Source organism: Danaus plexippus, chromosome 6 (assembly GCF_018135715.1).
Source record: "Danaus plexippus chromosome 6, MEX_DaPlex, whole genome shotgun sequence".
Classification (NCBI taxonomy): Eukaryota; Metazoa; Arthropoda; class Insecta; order Lepidoptera; family Nymphalidae; genus Danaus; species Danaus plexippus.
The window spans coordinates 754,095-766,799 of record NC_083540.1 but is presented as its reverse complement, the minus strand read 5'-3'; the positions used below and the strand labels follow the sequence as shown (position 1 = coordinate 766,799).

At 32.3% G+C, this 12,705-nt stretch overlaps 2 protein-coding genes across 2 annotated transcripts; one reads left to right on the top strand and one right to left on the bottom strand.

Moving 5' to 3' along the window:
* Nucleotides 1–292: 292 nt before the first annotated feature.
* On the bottom strand, nucleotides 293–3,076 carry LOC116779130 (immunoglobulin-binding protein 1 family member C). Its single transcript, XM_032673309.2, has 7 exons — nucleotides 2,828–3,076; nucleotides 2,412–2,620; nucleotides 2,045–2,159; nucleotides 1,418–1,643; nucleotides 916–1,069; nucleotides 688–769; nucleotides 293–422 (listed from the first exon to the last, which is right to left on the bottom strand). Exons 1-7 carry the CDS (start codon nucleotides 2,948–2,950, stop codon nucleotides 312–314), a joined length of 1,020 nt encoding a protein of 339 aa, XP_032529200.1. The 5' UTR covers nucleotides 2,951–3,076; the 3' UTR covers nucleotides 293–311.
* Nucleotides 3,077–3,994: 918 nt separating this feature from the next.
* Nucleotides 3,995–12,544, top strand: LOC116777879 (carboxypeptidase N subunit 2-like). Its single transcript, XM_032671656.2, has 3 exons — nucleotides 3,995–4,080; nucleotides 7,512–7,944; nucleotides 9,041–12,544. The coding sequence occupies exons 2-3, from the start codon at nucleotides 7,562–7,564 to the stop codon at nucleotides 10,896–10,898; spliced, it is 2,241 nt and encodes a 746-aa protein (XP_032527547.2). The 5' UTR covers nucleotides 3,995–4,080; nucleotides 7,512–7,561; the 3' UTR covers nucleotides 10,899–12,544.
* Nucleotides 12,545–12,705: the final 161 nt, after the last annotated feature.

Here is a 12,705-nt window from a genome sequence, read left to right as displayed (position 1 = left end):
GTAGGTAATTTCACAAAGACCAACGTACACACTATTTTTCAAATGATTTCAAAAAGCAGGAAGCTCTCGATCCGAATATATATGTGTAAAGCTATAAAATCTTTAATTGAAGGAAGATTAAACAAAAACATATTTTTTTACTACAAAGGCCATTATCCTGAGACAGTTCCATTAACACCAAGCCAGGATCCCATAAAAAGCTCCTCGGAGAAATCCAATGAAGACGTGCTTTAATATGCAGGCAAAACCGCAGACACCAGCTAGTGTAAAATATAAAAATGAAACAACAATATAATGGTCTATGTATTTTATTAACTCCTGTTGTATCTGTTGCCCCAGCCTCGTCTGTGGTCGTCCTTGTACTCGTCAAGGTTCCGTTTCCGCTCCAACTCATCCGAGTCGTCTGTCTCCTCCAGTTGTTCCTGAAAATATATAAACATATCACACTATCGACACAACAACAGACCGAGGCACACTACATTAATACATTACACTGTATTTATGTCTACACCTAAGTTAATTCCACCTACGGATTTATATACACAATATGGCGTTATAATATTGATCGACTATTTACTGTGGGAGGTAACAATATATCATTAATTGTACATAACACATACAAGTCTTAATGCATGAAGAAATTTCTTAATATACACACACACACACACACGCACATAATATAGATACCTTTCTAATTTCCTCTGCCTCGTCCTGGTCCGTGTTCGATGACTGTATGGTGGAGTGAGGAATGTTGGCAGCATCCGGGAAACTGAAGACAGTTATTTATAAAGTCATATAAAAATCTATATACAAATATTAATGAACTGTATACTTCTGTTAAATACTAATTCTCTTCCCAAGTTTTTTTTAATATCCTGCCTTATGTGGTGAATGTGTGACGCCTCAGTAACTTACATTCCATCCCGGACTCTCTTGTCATAGAATTCTTCTATGGTCATGGTCGGTAGCGATGGGTATCCTAGACCAAATACTGCTTTCTGGATGGCGTCCTTGGTAATAATCACAGGCTTCAGTGGTGGCGCGCGTTCTCTCTGGGATGGCTTTGACTCTGCAACAGAATTTTATAGTTTTATATATATATATAACAGTTTAAGCCATTAATTCTGTCCAGATGAACATCAGAGTTGCACTCAGAGAGAGATGTATAAAGTGTGTGAAAACAATACATATAGTAACCCACATTGCAGAATTTTTATTTAAAATAGCCTAGATACCGACTGCAGCGCCATCTGGAGCGCTGATTTACGAACTATAATCATATGGGGTGCTACTGAAATACGTACATGAAAAATTTTTCAATACCATCCAGCCATTTCAGAGGAATTCAGTAACATACACACACATACATACATATATATAATATATATATATATATATATTGTACAACAATCCATACCTCTGCCGTGAGTGTTCATGTACTCTAACAAAGGTTTCTCTTGCTCGATGCTATTAAGTTCGTCCAGAGCTTGGTTCACATAGTTCAGTAATAAGGTAGTGAGGTATTCCCTCTTGGTGTGGTCATCAGCATTAGGTGCGGACATGGCCTTAGACAGGGTTGTCAGTTTGGCTTTGAGCTCTTTCTTTTCTTTGTACCTTTTAATCTTTTCCTCTCTCGTTAGGACCTATTGATATAGTTCAAGTTCGTTACAAAATGATCATGATAAAAATTAATCCTTACATTTCAACAAATATATTAGTGGGTTCACGTAATTTTTTTATTTTACATGCTTTTAATTGTTTGTGCTTTATTTATAAGAAGTTTTTGTTCCCAACTTCGTCCCTATCAATTTCAGAAATAGAAATATACAGCCGACCGGCTTAACTCTATTAAACCTTAGAGGCAGTAAATAATTTCTGGGTTTATTAAATTTTTGGCCAATCAAACGGGATGAAAAATATCCTATGTCCATCTTTGGATCCTAAACTGGCTCCCCATAACTTTTAAGCCAAATCCATACAGCGGTTCTTGTATTGTGAGTAGTGTAACAAACACAACTTTCTTATTTATATATTTATAATGCACCATGTTAGCAATCTTGGCCTGTTCCGTCTGTGGTCTGTTATTGTTTTGTTTGATTGAAGTCTGCGGTACCTCCACCTCTGTGACGCCATAGTCTTTGCATCTTTGCAAGAAATCTCTGGAAATGTTCAATGTTAAAGTATTATAGCCCGTTGGGTTTTCAATACAATGTTTATATATTGAGCTGTATAGTCAAATATATGATTTCGTATTAGAGCAACATCATCATTCACACATGTTGTGGATGACTTTAAAAAACCTTCAATTACTTATATATTTGAACGATTGGAAAAAGTTTTCATTTCCAGGAATTCACACATCAAAACTTTTTAAGTTTTTATATTTGAATACTATAAAATCAATTTTATACCTGAAATATATCTCCGCCACATTAACAATATCTTTCCGAGGTTGATTGCACAACTTTAAACTTAAAGTACCAAGCAGTGCCGGTAGAAGTAGATACTGAAGTGTCTCTGTCGGGAGCTCTTCCAGAGACTCATTTCTACTAAACATACCAGAGATTGATACTAAATTTGTTGCCTTTTCAAAATTTGATATAGCTAGTTTTATGTTCATCTGAAAAATAATAAAATCATATTATTATTTACTTACAATTACAATATATAGGTGAAAAAAAAGAAATGACTAAAATTCTATCATTATTGGTTCATTGTTGGTTCTACCATAGTAGAAAAATATATATAAAATAGCCTCTTGAGATATTGTGTGTAAACGTTTGCGTTATATTTAGGTTAATATAATTAAAAATCAAACTATTCTTACTTGCACCGGCTCACTATTAGTTGCCTCATTTCCATTTTCTATTTTATCAAATATCTTCATCGTATTATCGAAAAGGATATTCAATGACTCCTCGTCAGTTGATTGGGATGTACCTTGAGCCATTACTAAATTAGGTTCAAAATAACTCCAAATTAACAAAATTCTTGTAAAAGTTTTGTTTTTCGTAAAAACTGATTAAATAATAACTTAAAATATTTTTTCCTATTATTATTTGTTAAATGTCAATGTCCAAATGTTAAATTGACTTTTCTGATTCCATCATCGCCTGGAAGGCAAGTTTTTTGGCACAAATTATTATAGTAACTTTTTTAAATCAATTACTTCACCCACCATTTATATATTTTGAGCTAATAACAAATCAAAAATATTATTGTAATATAGACTAGTAATAATCTATACTGAAATTTTGTTTACACCTTTAATTAACAAAAGTTTTTACTACAAAATGTTTAATTTTAGATAGTAATATAAATACTAAAAACATAAAATAAAATTATATCTGCTACAAGAAGAGTTAAGTTTTTAAAAGATTAATAATTATTGCATTTTTTTATATAAAGTCTACTCCCAAAAGTTTTATTCTTATGAATAAGTGTCTATTTGAAATACTTTTCATAACGCCTTTAAGAATAAAGAAACAAATTGTTACTTAGAAACCATAAAGGTAATTATTGTCCAGGCGTTACACAAAAAAAATATTTTATAAGAATATAAAAAAGTTACTGAAAAATAATTTTAAATTACAGCTAAGAAATTGGGCTTTTTGTGTACTAAAGTCAGATGTGTATATTATTTGTATCAATGTCATCACGAGAAAATAAGATGTTTGAATAGTTAATAAGGATGATAAATGTGGACAAATATTCGCATCTTGTCTTCTCCATTACTGAATTTTTAAAACCAATGCAAATTGGAGTAAATAATTTTCTACACTATAATGCTGGGCAATATTTACCTAACCATTCCCATCTTATAATAAATTAAATACCTAAATAATGACTTAGTGTAACTTAAAATATTTACATAATAATCTAAATTTATCAACAACCAATTAAATAAGCGTTTGAAAAATTGTTACCAATTTCAATACAGCAGTTTTATTGTTTGAATTAATATGCGTATTTATCGATAATAGTATATATCATCACATCTCTAATGGAATAGGTACAGGTCCCAGTGACCAGTATTAAGTCGCCGCTTGTAGTGACTTCACGTTGCTTAATATAATACAAGTAAGTCGATTATTTAACGAGTCTGTTTGAGCTGAAAATTTACGATATTATTTACAATTTTACGTGTTTCTTACCAAACTTTATATTTTAGGTTAAACCGGTTGTATTCGTTAATATTTGTTTCAGGATCTCGTTTATTTAATTAACGGTTTCAACTTAATTATGTTTATTTTTCAATTGCGCAGGACTTATGACAGTCTTCTAATTTAATAAAGGCGAATACTTATTGTCATAGCCTGTTATATATATTTATTAATTTTTCAAATTGATTTCAATCTATTTCTAGGAATATAGACAACAAAAACATTTTTACTTATTCCGTGCTAACACAACACAAGAATTAGTAAAAACATATTATGTAAACATTTTCATTTCTATATTAAGCGCTTGAAATCATAATAGTAAACTGTTTGAACCGGAGAATCTAATTTTATTTAGTTTCCTAAAGGCAAGGTTACAAACAATCACGTAAGGAAAAAGTTTTAATGTACTCTTTAGCGATTTTAGGTTGTATAGATATAAGATGTAAATAATAGCTACCTCAAATGATAATTAAAATATAATTAGATTGTTTATATATTTAGTGATAAGCAACGTTGTTAGTCGAACAATAGAAACGCTGAGCAGAATGTGAAACATAGGTACGTAGTTATTGCAGGTGACAAGAAACGTCAAGTAATACAAAGTCGTGGCTTGTTCTGCCTCAGATATGTGAATTTATTAATAATAAATGTACAAATGCATTTGTATTGTAAAATATTTTTATGACGTTATTTCGATAGATTCAATATGAAAAACATATTAAGTGCGAGTTTAGTTGCTATGGGTTTAGAATGGTCTGCTTTTGCATGCTACTGAAAGTGAAAATTTTAGAAAGATAATATTTTTTCATTCTCCTCTTGCCCTTTTAATATATGCAAATTTTTTTTTTCCACTGTTTTTTATAGTCGTCGGTTTTATTGTTTGTTAATAATAGAAATTATTGAATTCGACTGTGAATTTCATAATAAAATGTATGTATAATTATAGTTATAAACGCCATTATGCAATTAAAATCATTTCTACATTTAGACGTCAGCGATTCCTTTGTCGTTGCACTGAGTCACTTTTTACGGGTGATGAATCACGAATGGGTAACATATTGCATCCAAGGTGTAGAACAGCTTTTTTACAGTTTTCGTACGTTGCACTGTCCGTTGATTAGTAGGTATTCTTAATTTTACGGACATAAAGCTCAACCTTACGCTATCGTAATGAAAATAAAATATAATTTATTTCCTACTGAAACTATTAATCATTGGTGTTATGAATATAATAATGGAGTAAGTTATCCTTAATTCACCCGCTCACCGTAATTTATTAAAAACAATCGACAGTTTAAATCGTTCAGCCAACACACTTATCTAAGCTGTGTATGTAATATTTAATGCAAGGCTTATTTTTCACATTCATCTTTCTTCTTAATCCCTAGATACTGAAAGTCCAATATAATAATGATAACGTAGCGTTATAATGTACGTTTGACCTAATCACAGTGAATTATGGTTCTGGAAAATTCTGGCGGGAAACGATCCCAGCCGGCAGGATGACGGCCATTACTGCGATTGTCGACTTATTGTAGGACGTTACGCGACCACTGTCCACGGCTTGGCATAAAATTGTTTAGAACTTCTTTGTAATATTTAATTTTCTAACCAATTATTTTCCTTCTCGGTTTCACTTCCACGCAAAATTTGCAATTTGCATAGTTGTAATTTTTTCACCATACTATCCTAAATATAAAATTTCATGCACATAACTTAAGTAATCTTGCTTGATTAAAGTGTACACACGTTCGAAGTAATGTAATAATACAATCCCTTCCATTTGTGACCAAAGAATTTCATTTTAAATAATCTTTTGTTGAAGGATTTAGGCATACAATTAACAGAAAACATGAAATAAGTGTATTTTGCAATATTTGCAATTTTTTATTCACAATTTACATAACTATAATTATTATCAGTTATCAGAGGTCTTTTGAAAAAAAAAATTTGAATGAATTCCAAGGTATTTTTATCTTTAAAAAACCACGATAAAACATTTTACAAAATTATTATGAACTTATATTACATAAAGTTATTCTGAAAAATATTTTTTTTATAACCAATAAAGCTTTAACATAATCTGTGCTGATTCAATGAAAAGGTTTTAATATAATTTTATATAACTGTTTTATGGTGATCCGTTTTTTTTTGTAATAAGGTAATATAATATGATTGATATCATTTTTATATCTGACAGTTAAAGTTAAAATTGTCTTCACCTTATAATCCATTGCGTTTAATTAAATTGTAATGGTAATGAATTGCGAATATTTTACGACCTCCTCCAGATGTACCGTGATAAAAATATTACGATCTATTAATATAAAAGACCATAAAGATAAATTTTAACACTTAAAGCTATCTTTTTATTATTTATAGAAGATATTCGACAAACTCGTCACAATATTAGGTACAGCTGTTTTTTTTTTTAAATTATGTATGCTATGTGTACAATACATGTGACTTACAGTGCCAGTTACTATTTAAACTATTTATATAACAAATCATAGCAACATTTGATTTTTATGTACATTTTCTTGAAAACGTATATATAATAAGTATTAAAGTTTGTGGGTTTGTTATTGGAAGAAAATATTTGTATTTTAAGAAGTATGTCTTAATGTACGTCCGATAGTCAAATTTACACACGTCAACACATCCACGGGCTAAATGTAGTATTTGATATCTTATTGTATATCTGTGTTTCATATTACGTGCCCGTACGATTACCACAATTTTGAATTTAGCATCGGCACAATACATACGGAGTGTGAACAGTTTTTTTATTTATAAAACTTTTTCACATAATATAATAGGCAAAGCTTTACACATAGTATGACTATGCAAGTTAGTGGTAAATGCTTAAGGTAAGATCACAGTCTACTTTGAAGAAATATCTTTATATTCTGTTACCTACCTACGAACTAACTCATTGATTTTCATTTTCTTTGCAGCGTGTTTTATAAAGTAGTATTTTTTATATCATTAATATAATCGCTTATATTCAATAAAGATCGTTAAATATAAACAATGAGCACATAATATAAAAGCCATTATACGATAGAAATAAGAATAGAAAAGAGGTTTTAAATGAAAATGGTTTTAATTTATAGAAGATATAAACGTTCATGACCCTAAATTCTATTTTATAAAGTCTCTTACGATTTTCATTTCTGCACTACCGACATTTTAGTCTACTGTTATTCTGTCAAAATATAGTTGTTGAAATAGTTTTAGAATCCAATGAAAATGCCTTTCGATATCATTAAACTATAAGTATTATGACAACTGTAGCTATTGGTATAAGGAAACGCACTCATGAAAATCATATTTTACTTCCCTCAGGTAGCTACAGTTAAAATGGAGGCGGCAAACAATTGAGGAGGTTTTATAACATGGCTCGCATTACGACTGTATTTCTCTGCCTGGTAGTGTCTCACTTCAGCTCTGGTTTCAATGGGGACAGCTTTGAACTGGAGTGCCCCGATGAATGCGACTGTCATTACTTCAGGATCAACTGGGTCACGGACTGCTCGGAGAGCAATCTCACAGACGTGCCCTATAATGAACTGAGTCTCAGCGTATATATACTTGATCTCAATGGGAACAACATCACCACTCTCCAGACTTTCCCAAGTGACATCAAGATGAGGAGGCTCCAAATAGCCAATAATAAATTAACCAGAGTAGACAGAGAGGCCTTCAAAGGTCTCGAGTATCTGATAGATGTTGATCTGTCCGGAAATAATATAAGCTACGTCGATCCAGAAGCATTTCTGTAAGTGTAATTTTAACTTTTTACATATATTTTACAATAAAAACTACTTCAGAGAAGAGAGATCCTCTGAGATTTGATCTTCTGATAATAATAAAATGTCAGAGCAACTTCTAAGAAGGGAGCTGCAAACATTTTTCAAACAATGAAGTGTATTGTGACAGACAGACACCCATGCTCTGTTTTGTAGGTGATTAAAAATGTGAAATCAGAGAGATATTTATAGATTGATGTTATGTTTCCATTTGAATTGGGACTTTCATTTAATACAGATTTATTGTCATACTAACAGAGATAGTAAAGCTTTTCATGAAAAAAAATCTCTTTGTCTTTGAATTATCGGGAGTATTTTAGCTTTATAACAACAGGTCTGTAAACTTAGACCCGCTCGGATAACAACACAAACGCATTTAATAGAAGGATCACATTCTTTATAGGGTCATGTATCGTAAATACCTTCTATCTCTCAGAAGATATTTGCATATAACAATATTTGATGAAGTTGAAGAACAAAACTGTTTTAGAAACATTATTGAGCATATTTTTAAAAAGTTATTATACATTAACAAATTTTTTAAATTTCATGTTATATTTGACGAAATTATAACCTTTACACATTCACGTAATATCTTTGCTATACCTCTCGGCGATTACTCACTGTTTACATCCTACCTTTCCCACGAACCAGCTGCACGTGACATTCGTGACTTACATTGACTGTGACATCGAAATTGAACCAATTGCTTTGAACTTGCTGCGCCGCCCGGCCATTGTGTGCCAATATTAGATAATGGACCAGTAAGAACGCAAAATTAAATGACTAGGTACCTACCTAGTAAAGCTTTGTGCTCTCCTTAGCAATAAATCAAGGCGGCTGTAATTTTCAAATAGGCTACGTAATTTGTTGTTAGGTATTTTATATGTTGGATTCCTGGGTATCCTTCTGGAAATCTAGGATCTAACGCTATTAAATTTGTCTTTCGTTTAGTGACCTCGATTCACAATATTATTGTAATGTCCATAAGAACATGGGCGGTTTAATTAATATTAACAAAGTTTTATTGGAATTATTTTTAATGTTTTGTTATTTTCGTTACAGCAACTCGCATGGACTTCTAAATGTTGAACTCCAAAGTAATCCCTTGACGCTCGTCGAAGGTCCGTTTCTTGTGTCCAGTACTCTTCAATACTTGGACATCAGCGATTGCAACTTATCAACAATCAACCCTCAGTTCTTCGACAACATCACGTCCCTTAACACTCTCGATCTCTCCAATAATCCACTTAATGTACTTGAAAGTGGAACATTCGACGTCCTAACAAGCCTCGAGACACTGAAACTAAACGACTGTAGGTTGACTAACATATCTGAAAATGTTTTTTCGGCATTGGTCAATTTGAAAAATTTGGAGATTGCCGGCAATTATCTATCAAACATGAACTGGCCAGAATTACTCGGAACACTTTCGAGGCTAGAGTATCTTAATTTACGAAAATCAGCTGTAACATCACTGTCTGAAGACACATTTTCGAATTGCACAAATTTGGTTACGCTTATACTAGCTGAAAACGAATTACTTGACTTGGACGTGGCAGCGATACTGGGAAACAGCGTTAATAATTTGGAACTATTGGACCTGTCTAATTGTAAGATACGACGCCCGTTATCAGGGGAAGCTTTTGCTAACGCAACAAGGTTAAAGACTCTCTTTCTATCCGGGAACCCACTTTTTGCACCGGATCTCCAAGAGGCATTGTCTCCGCTACCGAAAATCGAGAAACTGTTCTTAAGTAACTGCGGTCTTCGCAGTTTGCCGGACAATTTTAATGTATTCGAAAACCTTCTCGAATTAGATATCTCTCACAACCCCCTTGTAAACGTGTTTGCAAAATTACTGGCGCCTTTGGAGAAGATAGAATATCTTAATATGGGCTACAGTAATCTGTCTTACATCGGACCAGAGACTTTTGCTCATATGACGTCTTTGAAGAAATTAGTTCTATCTGGAAACGATCTCCTGTCCTTAGAAGCAGGGCTGTTCGGAAATTTGACACAGCTAACAACATTGGAATTAGAGTTGTGCGGTTTGAAGCGGCCACTTTACTCGAACGTTTTCTTTAAAAATCTTACGTACAGCGACCTGCGGGAAATTAGACTGGGAGGTAACCCGCTTGTCATACCTCCAACAGGACCTTTGTTCCCAAAAATTCTATCACAAGTAGTCGTCCTAGATTTGAGCAACTGCAATATTTCATCACTTAATCCAGACGCTTTCAAAAACACGATGAATTTGACGGAACTAAATCTGTCAGGCAACAAAATAAAATCAGGTGAAGGAAGTTTGTCATTTTTGGAAATACTGCAACAACTGGAGAAGATAAATCTCAGTAACAATAATTTAACGACTATAGACCCACAGCTGTTTGTGAATAATCCTAAGTTGTACTCGATCAACCTGATCGGTAACCCGTTCAGTTGTGACTGTAAGATAGCCGAGATGTGGGATTGGGCGAACATGATTAAAGGCAATCTGGATGTGCTGGTGGGCGCTAAGAGTGCCGAAAAAGATATCGTTGTTAAAGGCAACAAGAAGAAGAACAATCTATATTGCCGCTACAACGAAACGCAGCTGCGGAATAAGACTTTGAACACAAACAAAACCGTACTAGGCAGGAGGCCGTTCGTCAAGCCGAGGGAATTGACGTACGCCAACAGAACTTGGGCGAAATATGTGCGTGAGTCCGGATGCGAACCGGTCGTCAAAATACTGAGGCCGGTCGCTCGGCTTGGAAATTTATTGGAAGAAAATAATACTACGCAAATCCCTCTAGCGGTTCTCATATTAGCATTGGTCGCTCTATGCCTCGGTGTAGCCACAGTCGTTATGACGATGCGCCTGTTTAAAAGACAGAAGGAGCCGGGCGGGAATACAGGAAATAATAGAAAACGGAGATAGTGGAGTGTAGAAGAGTTAAGAATCGTTCAGGTTATCCGCCTCTTCTAGATGTTGTCATTATGAAAACTATATCGTCTATGAATGTTGATTTCACGTGCGCCGATAAATATACACAACCCCCTTTGACGGAGGTTTTAAAAGTTTAAATAAAAACAATTTCTACTAGTCAGTCTGAAAGAATATATATTAAATAATAATTGTTATTAATTCAGCAAAATCAAATTATTAAGTTATAATTAATAACCAATCACGATACGATTTCATATTTATTTTTATATCAACATCAACGTAAATTACATTACAGTCTTACTGTTATTATGTAAGGATCGTATAATTTTTAAAGCTGTCCAAGCTTGTGTATAAAAATGTATTAGCAACACATTGCCTTAGATCAGGCTTGCAACGAATATTCGGTCACTATTAGTTATTGGGCTGCGTTTATATTCGGCCGAATACCGCTGACTTTAGTAATATTCTTGCGTATTGTACATATACATATATTCATTTCTCATATAATCTTTTAAGTTATCATTGATACATAGCAAAGGTACACAATCATCTTCTATATAAGAAAAATGAAGGATTTTTCTATGCATTTGAAATATTTTCATTATCAAAATTCAGTAGGGGAACATTATGGTGTAGAAAGGCAATTTTCTTAATTATTAGGAAGATTTTTACTTTTTTTTCTTTTCCGTAGACCAATTTTTGAGGCTTAAATACTTTTTTTATTTTTTTGCCATTCGGTTAGATTGCTGGCCGTATATTCAGAATTCGTTGCAAGTCTACCTAAAACCATCAAAGGCATTAAGTTAGTAACAAATTTAATATAAAACAATACGATGGTCGTAATCTGTTTATCAAATGTATTTACATTTATTTCGGCCATGAAATATAAATTATCTGAAAGTATGCGAACCCGTTAACGTTATTTTGTGTCTGTATTCCCCATAAAGAGCGTTTGCAGATTTTACTCCGTTTATTTTTATATTTTGTGTGAAGATTTATAATTATAAATGAGACACTGAAAACGCCTCGTATGTTGTTTGGCGATTCAAACTTGTGTTAAGGTATAACAAAAAACAGTGATAACCTTCTCCTTTTTTGAAGTCGATTAACAAAGTAATTTGCATTATATACTATAAATCTATAAAAAGCATTTGTTAAATTTGGATGTAAGCTAATAATATTCAATAAACTATATATTACAATGTAACAATTATTTACTGTGGATTATGTGACAAGAAATATTAAAGAGGTTATATTTTTACACAGATAATTAAATAAACTTTTCAAATAGTAATTTAATGAATGTAATTGTTAATTATATTCAATATATATAAGGATAAACCTATTTTAACTCTTCATATAGGAATGGTTATTCATGTTTGTGTAAATAAATTAATTTTTGGAAACGAAACCTGTTTACCTTCAACATAACAAGATGGCGTCGAAAGTAATAAATGTGACAGAACTTATTGTTCAATCTAGTTTGCAAATAGTTTTTGTTTTTGTACAGTTTATTGTATGAGTACTGTGAGCTGATGAATTGTTGGAGCGGGAGAGGATTTCTGAACCGATACAAGTTTTAATGTAGACTAGATGACAGGCTTAGGAATTTTATAATTAAAGGTGGATAAGATCTACGAGGGCTTTTCTTTTCTTCTTTATGAAGTTTTTCAAGTGTTTTTTTTTTTGAATCCTTAAAGACGTATATTAAAACTCACCATTCTTTTAATATTTCTATGTATATATTATTTACACTTTTGAAAAATTAAAAACTCAATAGATTTTTTTATTCATAATT